Here is a 22,262-nt window from a genome sequence, read left to right on the forward strand (position 1 = left end):
TATTCTTTATCAAGAAAATTCATGTTGGATCATAATTTCTTTTTTTCTAGTAAGACCTTTGATATTAGGGCAAAAATCATATTTTTGATAATAATTTTTGTATTGTTTTCCTGTAAAAATATCTAAAAATCCTTAAAACAAGATCAGTTTGATTAATCTTGTTTTAGAAACAACACTGCATAAGATATTTAGGTTTTTCAGAGAATGTATTTTTAACATGTGTATTTTGTCTTACTGTACTGGCAGAGTTTTTATAGTCAAAACATGTGAAAAAATCTACCAGTGCTGAAGAAGTAATCCAAAGTATTTAGAATACGTTACTGACCTTGAGGAATCTAACGGAATATGTTACAAATTACATTTTACAGCATGTATTCTGTAATCTGTAGTGGAATACATTTCAAAAGTAACCCTCCCAACCCTAAATATATATATATATATATATATATATATATATATATATATATATATATATATATATATATATATACATACATATACACACACACACACACACACACACAGCTCGGGAAAAAATTAAGAGACCACTCCAAATGTTCAGTTTCTCTGGATTTACTATTTATAGGTATGTGTTTGTCATTTTTGTTTTATTCTATAAAGTGACATAATTTCTCCCAAATTCCAAATAAAAATATTGTCATTTAGAGCATTTATTTGCAGAAAATGACAACTGGTCAAAATAACAAAAAAAGATGCTGTGTTTTCAGACCTCGAATAATGCACAGAAAACAACTTCATATTCATTTTTAAACAACACAATACTAATGTTTTAACTTAGGAAGTGCTCACAAATCAATATTTGGTGGAATAACCCTGAATTTGTCTTGCATCTTTGCACGCTTTCCACCAGTCTTTCATACTGCTTTTGGGTGATTTTATGCCACTCCTGGTGCAAAACTTCAAGTAGGAATTCAACAGACACTGGAATGGAATGGCTGCCATACATGTAGAGATGCTGATTTAAGAAAAATTTGGGGTGGTCTCTTAATTTTTCCCAGAGCTGTATATATATATATATATATATATATATATATATATATATATATATATATATATATATATACACACACAGTATGTGTGTGTGGTGGTAACAACCCAAATATGTTTAAATAACTGCAAAATATGCATTACTACTGACCCCTCGTGGTATTAGGAGTAAATGCAGCCATAAATGCTTGAATCATGTTTGACAAATGGAGTCTTTGTACCTACAAAGTGCTTCATGCATAGCATAGCATAGCAAATAACACATTTTTGCTCAAACCCTAACCTTATCCTACTTTGAATTCATTAATGTATTTTTTGTGAGCTGACTTCCCTCAGCAAAAGGGAATGTGCACTATCTAGTGGTTATTAGGGGAGCAGCATAACAAGCTCAACATAAAAGAGTCTTATTCAAATACATGTTAACTGATGATGTCCTTGAGAGATGAATGGATTTAGCATGGCTTGTTTTGTGCTTGTACAGTCACACCAGCTGCACCTTCGGCCAACTGTCAGAAATGTAATGTGCTCATGTTTGCATTCATGAACAAATGTTGAAGTGGTGAGATGAGACATCTTTAAAAGTGTGTAGTTTGGGTAATAATGCCCGCTTGAAATGATCTGTCCCTTTAACAGATGCACCAATAATTTTACTAAATCTGCTGCATAAGTACCATCCACATAATTCCAAACCATATCTGGAGTGTAAAAGCACAGCGAGGACAAATGTAATATTTAACAGCTAAAGGCTGAACTCTTGGTCTCTGTTTCACATACAAAAGAGGTTTGTTTTGTCATCTGATAAAGCTTTTCCTAAACTACAGCTCAAGTGCCTTGACCCTTCTGCATTCTAATCTGACTAAACTGGGTAAGATTGACTACCCCCCCCCCCCCCCCCCAGGTAGTGGTCCACCGATTTGGGGTTTTCAATGGTTGGTTTTCAAATCACAAGTTTGAAATCAGTACATATCCCCCTACCCAGTTGTGAATATATGGTTACATTCTTGCTTAGAAACATCACATTTCTGGACCAACATTCAAACATACAAATTAAGTGATCCTACACTTCACTATACCAAATGTAAACAAGTTTGCTAAATAAACTCTTCTTAGAACACCCCCACTGAAAGACTGCTGTCTATCCTCCTTTGTTTGCTATAAAGCCCCTGTTCTATTGTTGTCTCATTCACATTCATTTTACCTTTCAGAGCTGCTGTTGTAATAACACATTTTGAAAGAGTTATAATCCGAAATTGCATCTGTTAGACTATGATTGGTCCCACTTTATATTAGGTGTCTTTATTATGTACAATAAAATACATACAATGTATTTATTGTGCAACTACATATTGTTCTGCACAATTCTCACAAAATTCACATTTGCTGCTACTAAGGTTGAGGTACAGGTAGGTTTAGGAGTGGGGTTAGGGGTTAGGGTTTAGGTTTGTGTTAGGGTTAAGTTTAGGGTTTAACCCTTAATGTTAACAGTTTAACAATAGATGTCATTAAATGCATGTACTTTAAATGTAAGTACAATGCAACAACACGTATGTACATAATAAGAACACTGTATCAAATGCTTAAGTACATAGTAATTAAAGACACCTAATATAAGGTGGGTCCCTATGATTTGTCCTGTAACAGGTTTGGCTCAATTATGTTGAACTTGTGTGAAAATTTGATAACCCATATTCAAAAATCTTCATGAAAATTATGTTACTGTGGCAACATTTTTGAAAATGATATTACGTGGTTCCTTACAGCCCTCTGTTGTTGTCTCATTCACATTCAGTTTGTCATAAATTTACAAGGCTCTTTTTTACAGCTGCTGGAGGCCATTTTATTACAGATCTTCATTCCCGAATCATCAGTTTTGGAAGACAGCAAATTGTGGGCAAATTCACGATCATTTCATATTTTTCATAATGCTCTGTGCCACAAGGTATATTCAGTGCGTATACTTATGTGCCTGCCCTGAATATTTTTTAAGATTATAGTCTCAGATTTGCTTGGAATGTTCTTTGGTTTTCATGGTATTGTGTTTCCTTTGACATGCACAAGTGGGAATGACAGAGAGAAAGCAAAACAGTAGGTATGCGTCATATTCCACTGGATCAATTTCAATTTCTTTTTTAAGTATCTCCCAAAAGTGAAGTTGTGTGAGAGCTCTGACAAAAAACATATTGTTAGGACTGCACCTAAAAATAGATCACCTAAAAATGAAAACTCTCTCATCTTTTACTCACCCCCATGCCATCCCAGATGTGTATGACTTTCTTCTGCTGTACACAAATGAAGATTTTTAGAAGAATATCTCAGCTCTGTAGGTCCTTTCAATGCAAGTGAATGGTGGCCAGACCTTTGAAGCTCCAAACATCACATAAAGGCTGCATAAAAGTAATCTATACGATTCCAGTGGTTTAAGATATGTCTTCTGAAGCCATGCAATTGCTTTGGGTGAGAAACAGATCAATATTTAAATCCTTTTTTATTAAAAAATAGTAAAAACATTTTTTTTTACTATAAATATCCACTTTTACTTTCACTTTGCAAAAAAAAAAAAAAATGGCAAAAACAGTAATTTTTTACTATAAATCTGTGTATAAGTGGAGATTTTTAGAAAACAAAAGGACTTATATATTGATCTGAACGCACTCATGCCTAACATATCGCTTCTGAAGACAAAGATTTAACCACTGGAGTTGGTTTACTTTTTTGCTGCCTTTATGTGATTTTTGGAGCTTGAAAGGTCTAACAACCATTAACCTGCAGTGAAAAGACATACAGAGCTGAGATATTCTTCTAAAAATCTTTTTTGTGTGTGTGTGTGTTCAGCAGAAGAAAGAAAGTCATCACATCTTGGATGGCATGAGGGTAAGTAAATGATGAGAGAATTTTCGTTTTCTGGTCAACTATCCCTTTAAGCCTTTTCTACAGCCTACATATTCACACAGATAGCCAAGAGAAAAAGTTTCTTGTTACCATAGCAATAGACTTTCCACTGAGGCTAATAAAAAGTGACTGAATGTGACAGAGAACATAATGAGACAGAAATAAATCACCCAGCTCCTTCGAGTGGAGCAAGGCCAGAATTTGCATTTGATGGTGGAAATGACATAAATGAGTAACTCATAAGTATATTATATACAAAAACCTCACCTTTCTCCATCAAAGAAAATAAGATTATAAAACAATCAGGGTCTGACTGATTACAATAAACAACAACTGAAAATAACCCCATAAGTTAAAGTAAATTGATAGCATGGCCAAGCTGTGCAAAGGCAAAACACAGTAACTACATATTTTGACCAAATTAGAACCAAAATCGGGTCTGTTACACTATGACTGGTCCTGGGACAAACAGGTTTGGCAATTATGTTGAACGAGTGTGAAAATCTTATAATCCACATTTGGCTAAGCAAGCTAGCAAGCTTCCTGAGTAATTCAGGTTGAATCACGAACCGATTCAGATCGCTCTGCTATCACATGTGACCAATTCATTGTAAAGAACTGACTCAAATGAGTGATTAATTTGTGAATCGGACATCTTTAGTTCTGATACAAAACTGACGATAGTAAACACCGGGTACAAGGCATGATGTAGTGGTGTAGCTTTTGTCAACGCTACGCCGCTACCTAATCAAAAATATAGCTTTGCTACTGAAAAGCTACTTGATTTAAAAACTATTGAAGCTACCACCTCACTACTCAAAAATGTAGTTATGCTAATAGCTTCGCTATTTGTAGTGAAGCTACTACCCATCACTGACCGCCACACCACTGTGGGAGGCGTTTAGAAGTACATTTAAATATAAGGACACTCAGTAAAACCTTCATGTGACGAGAAGGAGGGCAGGGCCGGGCCGTGACTATGCACGACCGGCCCCCAATTGGGCTAATCAGCAGAGAAGAGGGATAAATGCAGCCGGATGCGGCAGTTCGGGAGAGAGAGAGCCACACGCATCTGCCATGTGTGTTTATGTTTGTGTCTTTTTGTTTAAGTTCTTATTAAAATATTACTTTGACTGTTCAGCCGGTTCCCGCTGCCTCTTTGCCCATCCTAAACCTTGTTACATTGGTGCCGAAGACCGGGAAGGAGGAGGGATGCGCTGTCGTGGAGTCCTCACCACTGCCGTCTGCCCAAAGGAGCTGCCGTCCATGAGGGGAGGAGGGGCTCGCTGCCGGCCGCCTGGAGTGGTGGAGCTGCTGCCAGGGGTGGAGGGGCTCACTTCCGGCCAACAGAACATGGAGGGGTGTTCCATCCGCCAGGGGTCGGAGGACTCGCTCTGGTCCGCCTGGGCAGGAGCGGCTGTCGTCCGCCAGAGGGTGGAGGAGTGGTCGAGGACCAGGCGACGGCGTGTCGAGGAACCGGCGCGCAATTTTTTTCTCTCTCTCTCTCTCACTGTCGCTCTGCCTTGCCCTTGCCCTTTCCCTTTCCCTCTCCTCTTTTTTTTCCCTCCCCTTGTCCCCCTCCCCAGCTCTAGAGAGGTGGGGAAAAGCCTGCCGGCAGGCACAGCCAGAAGGGCAATATAGTAACACTGAGTAGGACACTCAGTAAAACCTTCTTGTGATGAGGAGGAGGGTAGGGCCGGGCTGTGACTACGCACGACCGGCCCCCAATCGGGCTAATCAGCTGAGGAGAGGGATAAATGCAGCCGGATGCGGCAGTTTGGGAGAGAGAGAGCCACACGCAGCTGCCAAATGTGTGTTTATGTTTGTGTCTTTTTGTTTAAGATCTTATTAAAATATTACTTTGACCGTTCAGACGGTTCCCGCCTCCTCCTTGCCCATTTTAACCTTGTTACACTTAACTAATGTGACATTAAAATGTGTTATCAATTACTTAAATGAGTAGAATTCACACAAGATCATTGAAAGACGTTTTTTTAACCGCTCAATGATTATTTAAAGTAATATGCAGTAAAAAATTTGCAATATGTCTCAGTTATATACTGAATTCATGATGCTAATGTGCTAACACTATATGCTGACATAATTTGCGGTGATTACACTGTTATTGTAATTTATGATGACACTGATACCACTGCAAAGACTGGTGTATAAAATAGTGTTAATGGGAAGAATACAGACAAAATAATGATGAGAAAGGGTAGGGCTGGGTGATAAAATGATAACGATATTTATCAGAAAATAATAATTTTCGATAACGACGATAAATGTTTGAGTAATTTTCAATATTTAGCCTATGTTCTACATCTAGACGATCGGATCAGGTATGTGTCACTAAAAAACGCAGCTAACTGAATCACAGTCATGAAATGAGCCTATTAGGAAGTATTAGCAGGCTAGCGGCTACATAGCCCTGCTGTCATAGAAACAGGTGTTCTGTCGAAGTCTGTTCCCCCTATGTTTCTCCTTAGGTTAGTGTTCCCCATAGCGCCGTTAAACATTAAACATAGGGGGAACAGACTTCGACACTAACCTGAAGGGGAAACATAGGGGGAACAGACTTCGACACTAACCTTAAGGGGAAACATAGGGAGAACAGACTTCGACAATAACCTTAAAGGGAAACATAGGGGGAACAGACTTCAACACTAACCTTAAGGGGAAACATAGGGGGGACAGACTTCGACACTAACCTTAATGGGAAACATAGAGCGAACAGATTTCGACACTAACCTTAAGGGGAAACATAGGGGGAACAGTCTTAACACTAACCTAAGGGGAAACACAGGGGGAACAGACTTCGACACTAACCTTAAAGGGAAACATAGTGGGAACAGACTCCGACACTAACCTAAGGGGAAACATAGGGGGAACAGACTTCAACACTATCCTTAAAGGGAAACATAGGGGGAACAGACTTCGACACTAACCTTAATGGGAAACATAGGGGGAACAGACTTCGACACTAACCTAAGGGGAAACATAGGGGGAACAGACTTCGACAGCGGCATTGAACATTAAACACAGGGGAAACAGACTTCGTCACTAACCTAAGGCGAAAAATAGGGGGAACAGAATTCGACAGAACACGAGTAATGAGGCTCGGTATACACCTGTATATATACACAGATCAGCCACAACATTAAAACTACCTGCCTAAAATTGTGTAGGTCCCCCTCATGCCACCAAATCAGCACTAACCCGCATCTCAGAATAGCATTCTGAGATTATATTCTTCTCACCACAATTGTACTGAGCGGTTATTTGATTTACCGTAGACTTTGTCAGTTCGAACCAGTCTGGCCATTCTCTGTTGACCTCTCTCATCAACAAGGCATTTCCATCCACAGAACTGCCGCTCACTGGATGTTTTTTTTTTGTTTTTGGCACCATTCGGAGTAAATTCTAGAGACTGTTGTGTGTGAAAATCCCAGGAGATCAGCAGTTACAGAAATACTCAAACCAGCCCATCTGGCACCACCAATCATCCATGGTTCTCAACCTTTTTGACTCCAAGGCCCCCCACTGTCTATTACACTCCCCACTAGACATGTCTGATTAAAATAATTAATCATGGATCATTTTTGATTCCAGAAGTTTCAGAAAGAATCTGTATATAATTTGTGGGCATACATCTTAAAATATTTTTTGCATTTGAATTAAGTTGGATTATTTTAACATTTCGTATTTTAAATAAAATAAAAAAGTGTACTGAGGCCCCTTAGTGGGTCCCGGCCCCCTGGTTGAGAACCCCTGATCCATGCGATTATCTAATCAGCCAATCATGTGGCAGCAGTGCAATGCATAAAATCCTGCAGATATGGGTCAGGAGCTTAAGTTAATGTTCACATCAACCATGAGAATGGGAAAAAATGTGATCTCAGTGATTTGGACCATTGCATGATTGTTGGTGTCAGATGGGCTGGTTTGAGTATTTCTGTAACTGCTGATCTCCTGGGATTTTCACACACAACAGTCTCTATAATTTAGCACCTTCGCCTATGTAATTTTTCCAGAACTGGGGTGATGTGTGCTGCTCTTTTAGTTCTGGTAAGGATTCAGGCAGCACTGTTTTGAAACAGCTGGAGTTTATGTAAGTCTTCCCTGGCAGGCCACTCAAGACAGCATTACGTTAATCGAGGCGAGAGAACACAAGTGAATGGACGAGCTTCGCAGTGTCAGATAAGCAGAGTGATGGCCTCAGCCTAGAAATGTTTTTTTGTTAGATTAAACTAACAGGTTGGTTAGCACACTCAAAAGAGGGATAGTTTGCCCACGTATTTCAAGAACTTTGGCTATAAATGGCAGATTGGAAATGGGTCGATAATTTGACAGTGTATTCTGATCAAGATTGGGCTTATTCAACAGAGGGGTGATGGCAGCTGCTTTGAGCTCATCATTTCTTATAATTCCATTCTAGGCCTAGTTAATTATTTGAATGATTCAGATGGTGAATGTAATTTAATGAACTGCTTAAATCTAAGCATTTAGCATAAAATAATGCTTTGAAGCATAAAAGGTTTTTATATGGTTTGAAAAAAGATGCCCTCATAAAGGTAAAAAACATCCAAGAAAATCAACTCCAGGGAATAAATATTGTCCCTTAATAAAACACTGACACTGCTTTTAACACACTTTACCCTCTACCACTATTGATCAATATACTCTGATCAATACAATGCTAAAACACCCGAGTGCAAATTCATAGACATGAAGGTCAGAAAATGTATAACACGTTCTTTTTTCAAACGATTTCAAAGGCACTTTTTAATTCTCTTAGGTAAAAAAGATTCTTTGAAGAATCTAAATGCAAATGAAAGAGATTTGCATTTTATATCATTAGATGATGTTGCTTCAAAATGTGTAACCTTTGTTAATATTTAACATTGATGTAGACTGTGAAAAGAGATAAAATGATGTAATAGAGGTCATATGTATGCATGATGGCACTGCGAATGGCTGCCTCAGTGTGGAGCTCTCCAATTCTTTTGCTGTTTTTGTTTGTTTGTCCTGTGTTTAGTAATTTTATTCCAATCAGTTTTACCAGAGATGAACTGCTGAACATTCGGCAGCACATACCAGCCAATCTTTTCCTGGTTTTTGACTATTTGGACGTTTTTCTGGACATTTTATTTGGAGGAGCAGCTGTATTGTTCAAGCGTGCTAAGAGACGCAAGCGAGGGAAGCCAGCCGGCGCACTGGTCAAGCTCCGACACCGTGGCTTTCGAACAGCACCGCCAAATATTCATCTGCTCTCTTCCTAACAAAACAAACGAACTACTTCTCCTCACCCCTACAAACAAGGACTTTTCAAACTCTGCTGCCTTGTGTTTCACAGAAACCTGGCTGAGTGAAGCCATTCCGGACAGTGCATTACATCTGCCGGGCTTCCAGCTGTTCAGAGCGGATTGCATTGCGGAGTTATAGAAGCTACTCTGAGAAGCTGAAAAACAAGTTTTCAGCTAACGACCCTGCATCAGTGTGGAGAGGCCTGAAAGACATTATTAACTACAAGACATCATCCCCCAACTCTATAGGGAATCAACAACTGGCTGATGACCGGAATGTGTTTTACTGTAGATTTGAAAAGCCCAGTCTCATACCCCACACCCAATCTGACCTTCTCTTCACATAAAAATCAACATCTCCTGCTACACCCCCTCCTTCCCCCTCCTGCTACTCAAACTGCACTCAGGATCTGTGAAGAGGATGTGTGCCGGGTCTTCCAGGAACAGAAGACAAAGAATGCATCAGGCCCAGGCGGCGTTTCACCCGTCTGTTTAAAAGACTGTGACCAACTGGCCCTCATATTCACACAGATCTTCAACAGATCACTAGAGCAGTGTGAAGTTCCCTGCTGCTTCAATGCTCCACCATCATTCCCATCCCGAAGAAACCCAAGATCAAAGGACGTCTGTGGTCATGAAGTCATTTGAGAGACTGGTGTTGGCCCACCTGAAGGACATCACTGGACCCTTTCTAGATCCCCTTCAATTTGCTTATCGAGCAAATAGGTCTGTGGATGATGCGTCAACATGGGATTGCATCATATCCTGCAACATCTGGACAGACCAGGGACATATGCAAGGATCCTTTTTGTGGACTTCAGTTCGGCTTTCAACACCATTATCCCAGCTGTTCTCCGAACTAAATTAAACCAACTCTCTGTTTCCACCTCTATCTGTCATTACGATCAACACTGGTTCCCCCCAGGGATGTGTTCTATCCCCACTACTCTACTCCCTGTACACCAACGACTGCATCGCCAAGGACCCCTCTGTCAAGCTCCTGAAGTTTGCAGACGACACTACTCTCATCAGCCTCATCCAAGATGACGATGAGTCTGCATGCAGAAGGGAGGTTGAACAGCACCATTTGGTGCAGTCAAAACAACCTGGAGCTGAACACGCTCAAAACAATGGAGATGACTGCAGACTTCAGGAGAAACAGCATCGACCCCGCTCACCATTCTGAACAGCACTGTGGCAGAAGTGGAGACATTCAGGTTCCTGGGCTCTACCATATCACAGGACCTGAAGTGGGAGACCCACATTGACTCCACTGTGAGAAACGCCCAGCAGAGGTTGTACTTTCTTCGCCAGTTGAGGAAATTGAACCTGCCACAGGTGCTGCTGATACAGTTCTACTCAGCAGTCATTGAGTGTGTCCTCTGTACTTCAATAACTGTCTGGTTTGTTTCAGCTACCAAATCCAACATCAGAAGGACTGATGAGCAGATTATTGGTTCTCCCCTTCCCACTCTCCAAGAACTGTACACATACAGAGTGAGGAAAAGGGTTGGAAAAATCACCCTGGACCCCACTCACTCAGCCCACTACCTCTTTGAACTGTTGCCCTCTGGCCGGCGCTACAGAGCACTGAGCAGCAGAACAGCCAGGCACAGGAACAGCTTCTTCCCTCAGGCCATCCATAACACATGAACTGTTAAAACTGCCCCGTTGAGCAATAATTATGAGCAATAACAGGCTTAGTCAATTATATTTATTTAACATATCCTACCTATTCTGCATATTAAATTTTCTTGCACTATCTGTATATAAAAGATTGTATTTGTATCTACATATATGTTTGTGCCTTTTTGTGTATTTTTATATAAACATTATATTCTATTCACTTATTTTTATTCCGTATTCTGTTTTTAATTATTTATGTTTTGTTGTTGTATTGTTTGTGCACTGGAAGCTTCTGTCACCAAGTCAAATTCCTTGCATGTGTAAGCATACTTGGCAATAAAGCTCATTCTAATTCTGATATGTGTAAGTGTCTTAAACTCCAATCATTTATTTATTTTTCACATCCTATTGAATGTAAACTAGAGTACAGCAGAGTATTCTTTTACTCTATGTCAAATAGGATGTGAAAACACAAGAAATGTTTGGGTGCTTACAAGACACACTACATTCAGACATTCAGTAACTAATTGTTTTAGCTTTGAGCTCACTGAAAGGATACTGCCTTCTTTGCTTGTCTCCTGCATGCTCTCCATTCCTGGAAGGGCAGCTGCCACACGTCGAAACAGCTGTCAGAGAGAAAAGAGAAGATGGTTAGAGATTTGACTAAACTCATGAAGCTATCATCAGCAGTACCCAGTATTTTTCTGGTAAAGGTTATTCTTATTCACAGAAAATAGAGTAAAAAAATATTGAAATGGTTGCAATATCAAACTGTGCAGCTTAAAAGTCAACATAAATCCCTGTTCACAATCCATTTTACTTCTGCACTTCTGTATAGTGTGAAACAGGATATTCAATGAGAAAAAAAAAATCATCCATCAGGAATTGACGGGGGCGGATCTAGAAAATTATTTATGGTGTGGCATAGCCCATGAATTTGCAGTACAGTTGCATTTCCACAGAGTGACCACAAATCATTTTTCTACTATTTTGCTAACATTAACCCTTTAAGCTCTGAAGGTGTTTTTAAAGATTTCCTGTTTCAGTGGCATACCCAAAATTAAAAGCTTAGAACTTGACAAAAACAAAACAAAAAACAAGGAGGGTCAAGTGTTTTATATCATTGTAAAGAAAGCTTTTCCATTTTTGTAATGATATAGATTATGATAAATTCTGAAACTGCTGAAAAATCACAAAGAAAACGTGAGCCAAAAATGTACTTTTCTTGTTTTTCTGATTTGACACAATATACTATATCTCTCGGTGTAAATGACGTGGCTCCGAAAAACAGTTTCTTTTTTTATTTTTATTTTAAACATGATAGCTAAAACTGAGTAAAATTTTGTGTTGATTCAAAAAAGCAATCAAAAGTCTGCACATTTCAAAACACTTGTTCAGTTTTGGTCATAATGCTTACATACATTGTAAAATAGAGCTTCTAAGCCTTTAAACGATACCTATTTTGTGTTGGTCAAGACTGTAGTTATTAAAGCTACAATATGTAAGATTATTTTGTTATAAATTAACAAAATTTCATTAATGAGCAAGTACACCAACAATCACTCCAAACCATGTTTTTGCCTTACCCCGATGATTTATGATTTATATTTTAGTGCTATCAGGACGGATTTGGTGGGAAATTGCATACTTCTGTCAGGTGGTGTGTGAAAAAAGTTCTGAGGATCATCAGAGACTCCAGCCACCTAAGCCATGGGCTGCTCTCACTGCTACCATCAGGCAGGCGGTATCGCAGCATCAGGAACCGCAGCAGCCGACTTCATGACAGCTTCTTCCCCCAAGCAATCAGACTTTTGAACTCTTGATCGCTCACGATACATATATCAGAACTGCACTTTATTAGCCTCAGATTGGTCCCACATTTTATACTTCACTTAATAACACACTGGCAACTGACCATCAACCGACAGCTGAATGTCAACGTAACACTTCATATTTATTTCCACTGACCACATGAGGTACAGTGTATTTTATTGTATACAGTCTCCTTATTTTGTGTATAGTGTATATTATTAGGTGTATATTGTATATTGTGTTGTGTAACAAGATGTGTAAACTGTGTTATGTGTAAATCAGATGTTTACTGTAATTGTCATACTGCTATGTTGCTTGGAACTGCACCCAAGACTTTCACCCACTGTTGCACTTGTGTATATGGTTGAGTGACTATAAAGGTATTTGATTTGATTTGATTTGATTTGATTTGATTTGGTCCATGCGTTTTTACATCATGTCTGTAAATAAAAGAAAAAGAAGATCCAGCTATTACAGCGCATTTATATGTGCTGTGATAGGTGTGGTAATAGTTTGAAGCTGAAAGCTTGTAGCCACAACAAATAAGCGACTTTGACAATGGATCATTCAAAAAGGCAACTCTCTGTGGAATTACCCATTTTAAAAATAAAGAAACCTCAGACCTGAAGAGTCTGCAAGCAAAAATGGAACGTGACAGAGCCCATAATAAAACACGAAACAACATCGGACTGGCTTTTCAGAGGTGGTGACAACTCCAAGATCTTTTAAAGGATTTAAAACTGAGTTTTTCTTGCTGTACAGGTAAGATATTTTATTGGACTGATTGACAGTTAGCTCTCTTAGCAAGGTAGTTTGTTAGATATCATTAGCCACTCTAATGGGGCATTTTATTATGGATTGTGGTAATGCAGTGATTTCAATTTCATTTTCAAATAAGGAAAATATGTAACTTTTATGCTGATAACAATGCCAATCTCTAAACCAGTTGAAAGCTATTTGGTTCGTTAAATGAAGCTTAACATTGTCTTTGTGTTTGTTTTTGAGTTGCCACAGTATGCAATAGACTGGCATGTCTTAATGTCAATATTAGGTCAAAATAGGCAAAAAAGAAACAGCTTTCTCTAGAAACTCGTCAGTCAATCATTGTTTTGAGGAATGAAGGCTATACAATGCTTGAAATTGCCAAAAAACTTAATATTTCTTACAAAGGTGTACACGACAGTCTTCAAAGACAAAGGACAACTGGTCAGTTGAATGCCACTTTGGTGAATGAAAGTACCAATTGCTTTCCATTAGAGCAAAATCTGTACATTATTCCAAACTTTTGGCCACAAGTGTGTGTGTGTGTGTATATATATATATATATATATATATATATATATATATATATATATATATATATATATTTATAATTAATGGAATCAATGAAAGTTTTATGCTTATTAAATTAATTTTCGAATGGCCTCACAGGCCATTTAAAATGGTCTTGCGGGCCTTATATGGCCCTGAGGCTGGACGTTCCCCAATCTGATTTAACACATCAACAGATTCTTAATGTTCCTTAGCTTGAACTGTGCTAGTTGTCACAATTGTTACTCCAGTAAATACTGTATTTCTCCGAGAAGGTGGAACAGTAGATTTATTTGGACATACCTGTACAGTCACATACATTGAAGTCTTGGCTACAAAAAAGCAATCCAACATTTTCACTGTTATATTGCCCACTATTGTCCACAAGGGTAAGTTGTCACAATGGAATCTGCCATTAAACCAGTGGCATAGGTTTCCTGTGAACATTCATGTGATAATGTGATCAACTTCCCAATTAGCCCCGGTCTCCCCATATCAAAATAATCTTGCTTCAATAATTACATCCATTTCCAAAAATAATTAAAACATTTCACATATAGATCTGGCAATCTAAGGTCAGTGAATAGATTACACTGTTAAGCATCATTGGGGTAGGGGCAGGGAAAGGCAGAAACAAGGAAAACATTTTTTAAATTGAGGGCCAGATTAGACTAAAAAGTCACTTTATGCAGGCTGAATTGTTTTATTTTATGCACAGATAATTGTAATTACAGGACAACTCAGACATCATCTCTGTATGAATGCATTATATCTAATAATCATTCAGTGAATACCTGGAAACAACTCAGAAATAAACATTTTACCTCTATTTTTTCATGTATAAGTCCATGTTGTCATTGTTCTCATGGTTAAGTAAAAAATAAACTAAGTTCGCTCTTTAAAAGAGAAAAGCAAAACAACATTAAAGTTCAGTGGAATTTATGCCTGCCAGTTGTGAAGATGCTCTCATTATCCAAGGACCTGTGAATTTGAAGGTAAAAAAAGCCACACAGAAATCACATTAGCATGGTTAGCTAAAATTAGTTAATATTAAAATGTGTTAAAATGAGTTAGCCTTAGTGCTCAAAGAAATCCGTGGCCCTCATCATCTGGGGGGAGCAGGAACAGCTGCCAGTACTGACACGATTTGCGCATCATTGCTGGTACGGCATAGAAATCCCCTGGGTTGCATGGTTGCAAATGCGAACTGTACTATATTAGCCAGGACTTCCTGTATGTTGATGTTTGAAGCTGAAAAAATGACCCCTCCCCCAGGTGAACGGTACTTAAACCATCATCATTTAAGAAAAAAAAGTTCTGAATAAAACAACAATACCAAAATCAACTGAAAAAATACCCCTGGAAAACCGGCTATGACTTTCTCTCCTTTTTCACCTCTCATGATTTTGCATCCCTGATCATTATTAACAAATCCAGATTGTACACATGAATACCAAATTAATTGAAAATGTGTTTTAAGTTCTTAGGAAAGAAAGTTCAATGAAGAATTGATCTGATTTTGATAAATTATTGTTGAGAACAGTTCAAATATCTGGGTGAGGGAGACATTCTGGAAAATGTTCAACACTTATAGTAATTAGGAATAAGTAACTGAAAAGACACACTAAAAGTTTAAATCTGTTTTGATCTATTCTTTAAAACTAGATTTTAAAATCCCCTTTAAAATCCTCCTTAAACAGAAACATAGAAATCAGCCATAAACTGTTAGCTGGTGATGTTTGACTTTGGATCATGAGCAAACAGAGGACACTCAGACACTCTCCAGCATTTAATTCTGACAATAATAACGATGATGATGATGATAACGTGTGATCTACCAACTGAATACAGTCTGAAGTTAATGAATAGTGCAAATTACAATTCCCTTTACACACTAACTGCAATACATGGTAGAATTACACTTTGCAGTGTTTTTGAATCTGAGGTACATCCTGTCAGATTTAATGTTATCTAAGACATAATTTAGTGCATCTGTTCTGATTATATTTGCTTTATGAGAAATGTTCTTTTTCTGTAGCAGACAGAGAACTCACCTTTAAAAATTGAGTTGTTCAACATTAACAGCTAATTTTCTGTTTTCTTGGTAGGGTGCAGTGTACATGTTTCTTTTCCTTAGATATAATAACAGCTACAACATTACTCAAACATGTTCTGTTTGCATTCAAGGCATAATTTAAAGTTTTAGAGATCATATTGTTTTTATCTTGACTTTATTTACATATGTGCCCTTGTGGTAATCCAAAAGTAATGAAATGTAGTCTGATTTATGTAATTGATTATGTTACTGGTTACATTTATTATTAAGTAATCAGTAATATGTAACAGATTACATTAAAAAGTAACCCTCCCAACCCTGGTCACGGGGCAGATTAGACATGTGTTGGAAGCCCTAAAAATGTTACTGTATTCTGGAAATATGCCCATGAAAATGCAACCTACGAGTGCTTATAAGCAACTTTATGGAAACAAAAAAGCCTAAAGTTGCTAGCAATAAGCAGACTTGGCTCCTATGCCTGTCAGATGCAGAATCACTGTGCACGCGCTGCAGTAGCAAAACATGCAGTTGGACTCTGCTGTATTTAATCAAGCGATCAGCCACAATAGTCAAGGGCCGTTGTAGTCAAACGATGACGTTAAGTAACTGAAAACTGAGCTTCAAATGAAAATGGATTAGTGTGGTCTAAAACAATGCTTAAATAGCTTTTTGGCTATTGGTTAACATTCTCCAACAGCCTTTGCAGCCAAGAGGCCAAGTATTTCAGTTTTTCCCATGCTGATAAGTTTTGCACACAGTGTTGATTCTGTAGAGTTGACTGTATTGAAGAGAATGACAAAGTAGACATGTGACGAACACGTCAGTACAGGCTCGTGTTCAAAAGAGTACATTTAGGAAGGCTAGAGCACTTGACCACACACAAGACGTAATGGTATGCGGAAAAAACAACATTTATTACACAGCTCTCTGGAATACTTGATTCTGATTGTTCAATGGCACCATCTAATGGTCTGATATTTCTCAGTAACAACTGCACATCCACGTATCAGACCACTCATCTGGGAATTGCGAACCATCTTTCCTGCTTCACATTGGGGTCCTGATCACCCTGTTTGGGTTTATTTTGTAATAACAGCCATCTGACTGTAAATTATCCCTTACATATCCTAGCCTTTAGTGATGTCAGCGGCATTCCAATTCACCCCAAGATGTTCAAAGGGGTTCAGGTCTGGGCTTTGTGCAGGCAAGTCAAGTTCTTCCACAGCAGACGTAGTATACGATATCTTTAAGTACCTCACTTCGTGCACAGGGGCATTGTCATGCTGGAATAGAATAAGGCTCTCCCCAAACTGTTGTCACAATGTTGTAAGCACAAAATACACCAGAATGCCATTGTATGAAGTAGTGTTATGATTTTTCATCAGTGAAATTAATGGAGTAACAGCCAAACTTGTTAAAGGTGCTGTAAGCGATTTTTTTATGGAAAGGTATGCAAAATATATTCCTACTCCCTGAAAAATATCACTGAAATAAGTCTCATGAAATATCTCACTGGTCTCTGTGACATCACTAGATTTTGTAAACGGCAAACAAAAAGGTGACCACGGGCTGCGGTCTCTGACGCTTTCTGCATGTCAAACATTTTGCGCGATCTAATAGTGTTGTAGATGCAGTGAATTATTGAGGCTTAATGCTATATTCTGACTCATAATTTGTCAGTTGAGAGCGCTATTTCACTACTGTTGTGTATGACAACCGTGGGTACATGCTTTGTGTCGGTTTTTAATGGTATCGGTGCAGTGTTTTGGAAAAAGGGGGCATGGCTAAATCAACAGCTCAGTCTCGAATGGCTAGAATGGCTAAAATCGCTAACAGCACCTACAATTAGAAGCGGGTGTCCACATACCATATAGTGTGTTTCATGTTGACTTTAAAATAGTGAGGCAGTAAACATGAGCTGGACTATTTTTAAACAGGTATAAAAAGAGAGATGGAGTAAAGACTGGAAGTGGATTTCCTCTGGTGTATTAAAGCAGCCCTGTCCTATACATATTAATAGAAATGAAGATCCCCATGCAAGCAGTTCTTTTCAGAATCATAAATGTCACAGATTAAAACACCTGCTGACCTTTAAAGCAGACTTTGTGTACAAGATGATAAGAGACAGCAAAAAGCACTTAGACAGGCTCTGTCTTCGGAAACTTGCCATGCATTGCCAGTGCACCACTCCTACCAAGGCAAATAATGGCGACGCACACCTCCATTACAGCTATCCACTCTAAAGCGCTGTTCCCAGAAGCTACATAAGGCTATATAGCAATGATATATAGCCCCACTCACTCTGAATCATATCAAACAGGTCAGTTAGCTTATGTAGCCAGCGCCACCTCGTTTCACGTCATCAATCACAATGGACTAGCCACAGGGATATAGAAACCAGTGACCATTAGGCAGACAGGGTTAGAAAAAAAAAGACTCATTTTGTTAACTACCTTCAGGCCATTGTTTTTGACAGGAAAGACAGAGAGAGCTATAAAGCATGTTTTAATGTAGCCGGGCCAAAAGCAAAGGAACACAATCCATTCCAATTAGAGAAAACACACACAGACAGACACACACTTTGGAACTGCATGGAAGAGAGCCCCTGCATCTGATAAAAAAATAAAAATAATGGCATCACTTCACTGCACAATAAAGTACAGACCGAAACTTAAAATGCTTACAAATTATGGCAATGAACACTGTTTTAGAACAAATGACTCTATAATAATTATCCCAACCTGTGTTAGTAGTGTTACTATGCTCTTATGTTCTGTATTATTTACACATGAGTTCAATTTCATTCTGGAAAGTACCCGACAACCCACAATTCTTCAATCAATATTTAAGCCATCATTTCCCAATTACCTCTGTGTTGTAATCAGTTTAAATAATGTTGCTGCTATTGGAGAAATTAATATGAAAATTTCAGTATCGGTTGTAATCTCAGATGAATGGAGTACCCTGCTCAGAAACACATGCTTCTGAGAACACAGCACACATTTTTAAGGCTTGGGAATGATTCCAATTTGTAATGGGGACTGGAACCAGCAAGCTCAATGTCTGGTGCCAATAATGCAGCATGACACGGTGTCTTTCGTGTCAGATATGTTAAGAGCTTTAGTGCCTTATGCTGTCGTACTGTCAGTGCTGAGCTTCTGAGAAGAATGAAGGCATAGTGTCTGGCACAGCTGATGAAACTGCACAATAATATAGTTCATTCTCTATTCTGAAGTCTGATATTGCAGTCTAGAGAACAAGCCTCACATGCTTTAAAGGAATATTTTGGGTTAAATACAACTTAAGCTACTTCTATCCCAATTTAATGTGCAGAAACAATTATATTGCCATGCAAAGGCAAAACACAGTAACTGTTTTGGCAAAGGACATCAATAAGGATATGAATTGTGAGGACTAATGTTGATTTATGAAGGTGTACACCTGATGTCGCAATGATTAGATCATCCTCACTTGATCATTCATTCTTGATTTTTAAACTTGTAAAATATGCAAGATTGAGGGTCCTATTTTAACAGTGCTAGCACCAAATGATGCACTATGCGCAAAGTCAAAGTGCATGGCCATGAAGTTTTGGTATTTTTGTGCAAGCATCCACTAAGTCAAGGCGCAAGTGTGTTTGGTGAAATTGTGAGCGCAAAGCGCTAATGGGCTGGGTCAAGAGCAATTTAATTGTGATGTTTTTCTCCGGTTATTTGTTCGTCTGCATCCTATTATATAGTCCATTCCCTGTCAAGTATCAGCGATATACAGTGCATCCGGAAAGTATTCACAGCGCTTCACTTTTGAATACTTATGTACGTGTGATTTTTTCATTTTTTTTTTTTATAAATTTGCAAAGATTTCAAACAAACTTCTTTCACGTTGTCATTATAGTGTATTGTTTGTAGAATTTTGAGGAAAATAATGAATTTAATCCATTTTGGAATAAGGCTGTAACATAACAAAATGTGGAAAAAGTGAAGCGCTGTGAATACTTTCCGGATGCACTGTAAACAAAGACAGCACATTCAAAAGAAGTTGGCAATGTAAATGGACTGAACAGAAATATGGATGTTCTTTTGTGCATTAACTGTGTCCTTGTTGAATATCAGGCATATTTCTATGACAGTGACACGCTCCTTTTGCATGCATGGAAAATGTGGTTCTCGTCAGGATTTGGATATAGCCTCTGTTAAAATAACAGACACTTCTTGTTTCATAAAAAGGCTACAAAAGTGATTGTCAGGGACATTATTTGATGTTTTACTATATTTTCAGAGTTTGGACATGAACTTTATTACCACCTGCTGGTGGTATAAGACATTGCTCACGGTCATTGCGATCAGGGGCGGACTGGCCATCGGGAGAACTGGGCATTTTCACGGTGGGCCGCTTGGTAATTTGGGCCAGCCCACTGCTGCACAAGTATAAAAAAACAATGATAATATTGATCAGGGCCAGACCGTCCTAAAGGCACATAGGCGGCTGGCCTGGGCTCCAACATGGCCGCACGGACCCCGTAACAGAGCGACAATTCAATAAACTTTGTAAGGTCAAAACAATACAATGGCTTTTGTTTTAAAATCTTGTATTGACTTTTATTTTGAAATCGCTTACACAGTGGCATGGTTTCCATATGTGTGTTTACTCTGTAACTCGTGTGTACTCCATTATTTGACATACAAATCACAATAATAGTGACAACCAAAAACAAAATATTAAGTATTAGATGAGCTCTGAATAATCACAAAATATACAAAAACAAATAACTGCAAGTTACAACAAGCATCAGCAAATCAGCAAACAGTAAAGCTATGAGCAGTACACAGTCATATGCATAATTTACTCGTACCGCAAAGCATTGCTGGGAGCTAAAGCGTGGCTTCTTCACAGATCGCACATCTTGCTGTATAATGCTCAGGCCTGGCAGAAATATATCTTTGTGGCTATTTAAGTCTTTGAGGCTTACTTTGTTTAAAGGATGGCAAAAACAGCACCTGTAAAAGCACAGGGATTTTAACTTTATTCCCCCCCCCCTCCCCCCAAGAATAATCTGGGGAAGTAGTTAAAAAACTGCTGATATATAGATGCAACAAATTGACAGATTGAAAATATAAGGAATTAATCTGCAAAATATCTGCAAAAATCTGCACTTTAAGAGGTATGTTTATATTTCACAGTGGGCTCCAAAATTACTGGCACCCCAGACTGGCAATGCACAAACAATACTTTAAAAAATATAAACAATATAATTATAGAGATAAACTTAATGTTTCAATGGAACCAACCAAAATAATTTATTGATTTAATTAAAAATCAATGTCCTCCAAATCAAGGTTTCATAATTATTGGTACTCCTCATTTAATACTTAGTGCAACCACCTCTGGCAAGGATAACAGCATGGAGTCTTTTCCTTTAATGTTTGAAAAAGTTAAGGAACACATTTGGAGGGATTTTGGACCATTCCTCTATGCAGATCCTTTCAAGATCCTTCACATTCTTGGGTTTGCGCTTATCAACTGCCCTCTTCAACTCAGCCCACAGGTTTTCGATTGGACTGAGGTCCGGCAACTGAGATGGCCATGGCAGAACATTGACTTTGTTGTCGCAGAACCATTTCTGTGTATCTTGAGGTATGTTTTTGGTCATTATCTTGTTGGAAAGTCCACCTACGGCCAAGTCCCAGCCTTCTGGCAGAGGCAACCAGATTGTCAGCCAAAACTGCTTGATACTTGGTGGAATTCATTATGTCATCAGTCTTAACCAGTGCCCCTGGACCTCTGGAATTAAAACAGCCCCAAAGCATCACTGACCCACCACCATATTTCACCATGGGTATGATGTGCCTCTCCTTGTATGCATCATGCCGATGCTGTATCTGACCAAAACATTAAATTTTGGTCTCATCTGACCAGAGCACCTTCTTCCAGTCATAATTTAAATAATGTTAGGCAAACTTCAAGCGCTTGCATCAGTGTCTTGAGGTCAGAAAGGACTTTCTTCTGGCAACACTTCCAAAGAGCCTGTGGTTGTGGAGGTGGCATCTGATGGTGCTTTTTGAAATCTTGTGACCACAAGATGCCACCAAGGCCTGCAATTCTTTCACAGTGTTTCTTGGGGATTTTGTTGCTTCTCTCACCATCCTCCTTCCTATCTTGGGGAGCGAAATGCATTGCATCCTCTACCTGTGAGGTTTTCAACTGTTCCATATCTTTTGAATTTTGTAATAATTGCCCTGACAGTGCTCAGTGGT

General features: G+C 38.6%; 1 protein-coding gene across 1 annotated transcript in view; it reads right to left on the reverse strand.

Moving 5' to 3' along the window:
• The window catches only part of LOC127445733 (ras-related protein Rab-6B-like), a 149,146-nt gene that overhangs the window by 3,039 nt on the left and 123,845 nt on the right, over positions 1–22,262 (reverse strand). The window contains exon 7 of the mRNA XM_051705992.1: positions 11,389–11,455. Within this exon, the coding sequence (XP_051561952.1) occupies positions 11,389–11,455 (67 nt within the window). The remainder of the gene's footprint in view (positions 1–11,388; positions 11,456–22,262) is intronic.

Source organism: Myxocyprinus asiaticus, chromosome 9 (genome assembly GCF_019703515.2).
Source record: "Myxocyprinus asiaticus isolate MX2 ecotype Aquarium Trade chromosome 9, UBuf_Myxa_2, whole genome shotgun sequence".
NCBI lineage: Eukaryota > Metazoa > Chordata > Actinopteri > Cypriniformes > Catostomidae > Myxocyprinus > Myxocyprinus asiaticus.